We start from the raw sequence: 4,589 nt of genomic DNA, 5'->3' as shown, positions 1-4,589 counted from the left end.
CAGCTGGGAGATAGACGTGTACAGTAGAGACATACGTCACTGAAATCGAGGTAGACTATTGGTTGAAACGTCATTCTCAATGACGTGTGTTAAGAACGCTTACAAGATAGGTAGAGCTGCAACGCAAAAGGGAAATATGAGATTAGAGATTTGCTCAGCTCAAAGAATAATTTACGGACATTAGTTTGGCTCCTCTTTGTTACGCGGATTTTCAAATTTCGAAAATGTAATTAGAAGCTGAGTGGAAATAGTAGGTATGGTTTGCTTGAAGTGCAAATTCCATCTTGTTTACACGAAGTTCAAATATTGATAGACGTTATTCATATAGCTGGTTTACGTGTATATAGAAGATCAAATCTGTTTTTCTCTAAGGAAATTTTTTTTTAACTGATGATTGGTACATAAACACTTCTATACACTGTTTTGCAATACTGACCTCATGGTTATTGAAACTAGCAAAAACTAATTCATAAAATCTTAATACTTGTAAATGCCCATTTTATTTAATTATTATTACCACTGCTGCTTAATCATTGATATTTTATAAATGTTAACCTTTCTATATTTGTATTTGCCCATGGTTTGTCCTACATCCTCCTAATATCTCATGAACACTTAACAATAATCGTGGAACACACAACACTAGTATACATTATTTATTTAACACACATACTTATTTACATTTCAAATTTGCACATCATACCTGTACATACAAAATTGTCTATATTATATCCTGTGTTTTTGCTTTTTGTACATTGTCTATTTTTATATTATTCTTTTTATTATCTGTGTCCTGTCTTGTCACTGACATTCTGTTGCACAGTGGAGCTTCTGTCACTAAAACAAATTCCTCGTATGTGTAAACATACCTGGCAATAAAGCTCATTCTGATTCTGATTCTAATACATATGCAAGTGCAAATAAAGTAAAACAAACAAAACTGTCATCAATTGATCAGTAGCAGGAAACAGGCAGAAAATATGTCTTTCAATTGATTCTCTTTTTAACAAGACTAAATTCTAGACGCAGGGAAGCTGGGGAAGTTAATATGTGGTAAACGACACTTCCTTTTTAAGTCATTTGCTGACATCTCACAGTAACTAAGCCTCTAAGCAAGCAGCTGCTGTCAATCACCATCTGAGGTCAGTCTGTGTCAGGGCAATGGTCCATTTCGGTCATGTCGTGTGTATTTCCCTCCTTGCCCTGTTCCTTACACATTAAACATGCATGATCAATGTGTCAGCTGTTCCCATTTAAAAGAGAGACATTAAGGATATCTATGTTTTTGTTTAGTTAATACTTTATTAATTTGATTCTTATTCCCATATTAAAGAGCTTATTACATAAAAATCACAGGACAAAAGGAATAAAAGCTTTGCGTTGAGTTGGATAAGTCTCAAATTTGCTCCTGTAGTAATGATGACAGAGCTGTGCAGCCAGTGCCTGGTTACAGAGTACATACAGTACCACCAGCCACCAGGTTAGAGAACTGCAGCCACAACAAACACTCATGGCAACATAAATTAGAAGCTCAGCCAGGTAATGCGGACAAGAGACCAGTTCAAACCAGCCCCCGCATGGCATCTTGTGGGCTAGAGTCTCTACTTTACCTGGATTGGATAGAGGGAACAAAGGGAAAAAAATTGTTTAAAAGTAATAATTATTCCATAAGAAAATAACTTCTTTTTTTTTTTTTTTTTTTTTTACTTAGAAGTAGTTTACACTTTTTTCCTAAGGAAACCCCAGTGGCTTTCTACCTGAGCTGTCAGTCCTCATTTTGGCCAGCAGTGAGAGGGACCGGTTCTGGAGGAGTGATGCCCAGATGAAAAGAAGAGTCCCGATTACATGATGCCATGTGAGCTGATTAACAAGAGACCCTGGTATTGCAGAGACAAATACACAGATAGTTCGTACAATTCAGGAAAATGTCCAGCTACATTTGGGTTAATAAATTCTGAAATATTTTTGGTCAAGTTAACATGAATTAGATTTTAAGTTTTCTATATGGAGGTGCATTTTAGTCAAAAAACAATGTGACAAAATGATGAAAGGATCTGAACTAGGAAACTGTACTAACCTGATTGTGGCAGAGAAGAATTTATACACAGGACAGTTAGTCCAAGTAGGACATAGTAACCCAAACCAAATGCATACTGGACTACATGGATCACACCATTAGAAAATACGCTGACAAACAGGCACTCCAATAGCCGTCTAAGAGAGTGGACCCATAGTAGCACTTGTAAAAGCAGAATGGAGAGATGTAACTCTGTAAAGCACACAAGTAAGCATGTGAATATTCTTTGCATGGTAAATGGAAAGTACATTGCAACAAATGAAAGCAGAAAAATATAAAAAATGTATAAATAAAACAAATACAGGATCTCCATTACACAGAGCTTTCAGAATTTTTCTGATTTGGTTACTATATTAACACGGTTTTACTCTAGTAACACACTGGTTGCCATTGTTTAAACAAGAAAGATGAAGTGGAGAAGAAGAAACATTCTTTGTAATTTGAAGTACCGTTCCAAGCAGCTCTTGGTCTGCCAGTCAAACACCAAAGCGCGTCAATTAACCAATCAGGGAGAGCCTCCTTCATGACGACAGAACACAAAGAGAATAGTAGGAGGAGCCCATTCCACATGACAGACACCGCATAGAAATGATAGAAACACCTAAAATCAACATCAGAGAAAATGTTTCCAGCAATATCGCCTTGACATGCTCAAACCATGATATCTGGGGAATATACAGAGCCACATAAAACTACATTTAATCCCGAATCACCTCTTTGATATGTCAAAAACGAGCTGCCAGTTTGAGCGCTTGATTTGTTCTTTAGTTTTTCCATATCGGATTAAATCCTGAAACACGTGCTCGAGGCTGTGAGGCAGTTTCAATGAAAACTTATAGAGACAAAATGCTATTAGAAAACACAGCGCTAACAAAAACCATATGATATTAACTATTGCTATAGAGTCGGGCATCGCAGCTGCAGCATCATACTGTGGTCCGCTCGTGTAAAGATACCAAAGGCAACGAATACCGGATATTTTAGGTTCCACTCATTCAGGACAGGGATTTGCTGATAGGCACCACCGCTCCATTATGTGCCATGATAAAATCCACAAAGAAGAAACATCTCTGAATGTCTCTTATATATACAAAATCTTTTCAAAATCTACAGCTATTAGTATCCATGAATATGAATGTTTAATTAAAACGAGCTTTCGCTTACTTTATTCATAACTGTAGACCAAACGTGGAGAAACAGCTATCACAACGCCACTGATAGCAACAATATTATACGGTACCATATGTTTCTAAAATATTGTTTTTTAAAATGTTCATTCAAACCGTCATTGTAGACATCTAATGTAGCTTCAAAACCTCCATTTGCAGATCTACCTAAGAACACAAGAGGGCAGCAGGCAAAATATAATTTGTCAGTACTCTCACAGAAAAAAATAATTCAATTGGTTCATTGAACTGGTTTGAGGACGTTTTGCATTGACTCATTGTTATAGTATGTACACATATCTATAGGAGAGAGTGGGGTAAATTGTGCCACATTTTACTTAATTTGTCCTCTAGGCAATGAGGAAAGGAGGTAAAAAAAACAAACAAAAAAAACGTACTAATATATGCCAGGACATCTACTATCAAACTAGAGGAAAGTAGAAGGAAGTTTTTTTTATATTTACTTACACTTGAGCCGTCAAACTGTTGTATAAAAGCAAAATCACACTCATCGTCGTGCAGTATGGCTCTACATCAGCACAGATGTGATTACCTGCTGTACTTGGCCTGTGGCCTTGTGGATTTAAAAGTGTTTTTGGAGTTAATATTTCACTCATTATCTTTTACCATTAATGGGATTCTGATTTATAACAGGAAGTAACACAATAACCAGAATAGACAGTATGCGTTTGTCTGTTTGCTTGTACAGTTTGTCTGCCAATGCAAGGAAACCTCATTCCCCACTTGAGCCATTAACTATACCATATGTGTTCAGTCAATAAAAGAGTGTGTGTGAAAGAGAGTAAACCAAAGCCTCTAAAGTATTTGACTCCAGGATGCCTCATAGAAAAGGCAGGTTTCCTATGTGAGGATGTGTGCAGTGTTTCCTGCCCCTTCCCGACTCTTCCTCACTGTCCCCAGTGCTGGACCCTCATTAGGCTCCCCTCTGACATGCTTATTGTCACTCTTCTTCTCTTTCCATCCTTTTATCCCACTGCTCATCCATCGACACTGCTTCTCCACCCATTTCACAATGGCCCCCTTGCATCTTCCGCTTTGCATTCCCCAAACACCCAAACACACACACTAACCCAACTTCTCAAAATACCTTGGATTTATTTTTCACTGTTCTCTCGCACTGTGTATATATGGAAATTCATCTATCCATCCGTCCATTCATTCGTCAAACCGCTTGTCATATGTATGGTCATTGGATCATTTCTAATTATTATAACTAAATAACATGATAATTTTTGCTGCATATGTTTATTTGAATTCTTTTGAGATATAAAGTCAAAATGACCCTTTATTCACTCTGAGGTGGAAATGGGCTTCATTAAAGATGC

The 4,589-nt window shown here is 37.0% G+C and overlaps 1 protein-coding gene across 1 annotated transcript; it reads right to left on the bottom strand.

Moving 5' to 3' along the window:
• Nucleotides 1-1,166: 1,166 nt before the first annotated feature.
• LOC107683999 (polyprenol reductase-like) lies at nt 1,167-3,056 on the bottom strand. The gene is made up of 5 exons (XM_016480109.1): nt 2,791-3,056; nt 2,527-2,678; nt 2,078-2,269; nt 1,758-1,877; nt 1,167-1,610 (listed from the first exon to the last, which is right to left on the bottom strand). The coding sequence occupies exons 1-5, from the start codon at nt 2,988-2,990 to the stop codon at nt 1,351-1,353; spliced, it is 924 nt and encodes a 307-aa protein (XP_016335595.1). The 5' UTR covers nt 2,991-3,056; the 3' UTR covers nt 1,167-1,350.
• Nucleotides 3,057-4,589: the final 1,533 nt, after the last annotated feature.

This window comes from Sinocyclocheilus anshuiensis, unplaced genomic scaffold, assembly GCF_001515605.1.
Source record: "Sinocyclocheilus anshuiensis isolate Anshui unplaced genomic scaffold, SAMN03320099.WGS_v1.1 scaffold637, whole genome shotgun sequence".
NCBI lineage: Eukaryota > Metazoa > Chordata > Actinopteri > Cypriniformes > Cyprinidae > Sinocyclocheilus > Sinocyclocheilus anshuiensis.
This window is presented reverse-complemented; position numbering and strand designations above follow the sequence as displayed.

What these genes read in the sequence shown, in the direction of transcription:
- LOC107683999 (XM_016480109.1), bottom strand. Translation starts at nt 2,990, where the DNA reads ATGCCCGACTCTATAGCAATAGTTAATATCATATGGTTTTTGTTAGCG. An exon ending in GTTTTTGACATATCAAAGAG is followed by an intron (nt 2,679 to 2,790) that starts GTGATTCGGGAT and finishes TGTTGATTTTAG; the next exon opens with GTGTTTCTATCATTTCTATG. An exon ending in AATGAGGACTGACAGCTCAG is followed by an intron (nt 1,611 to 1,757) that starts GTAGAAAGCCAC and finishes TATCCAATCCAG; the next exon opens with GTAAAGTAGAGACTCTAGCC.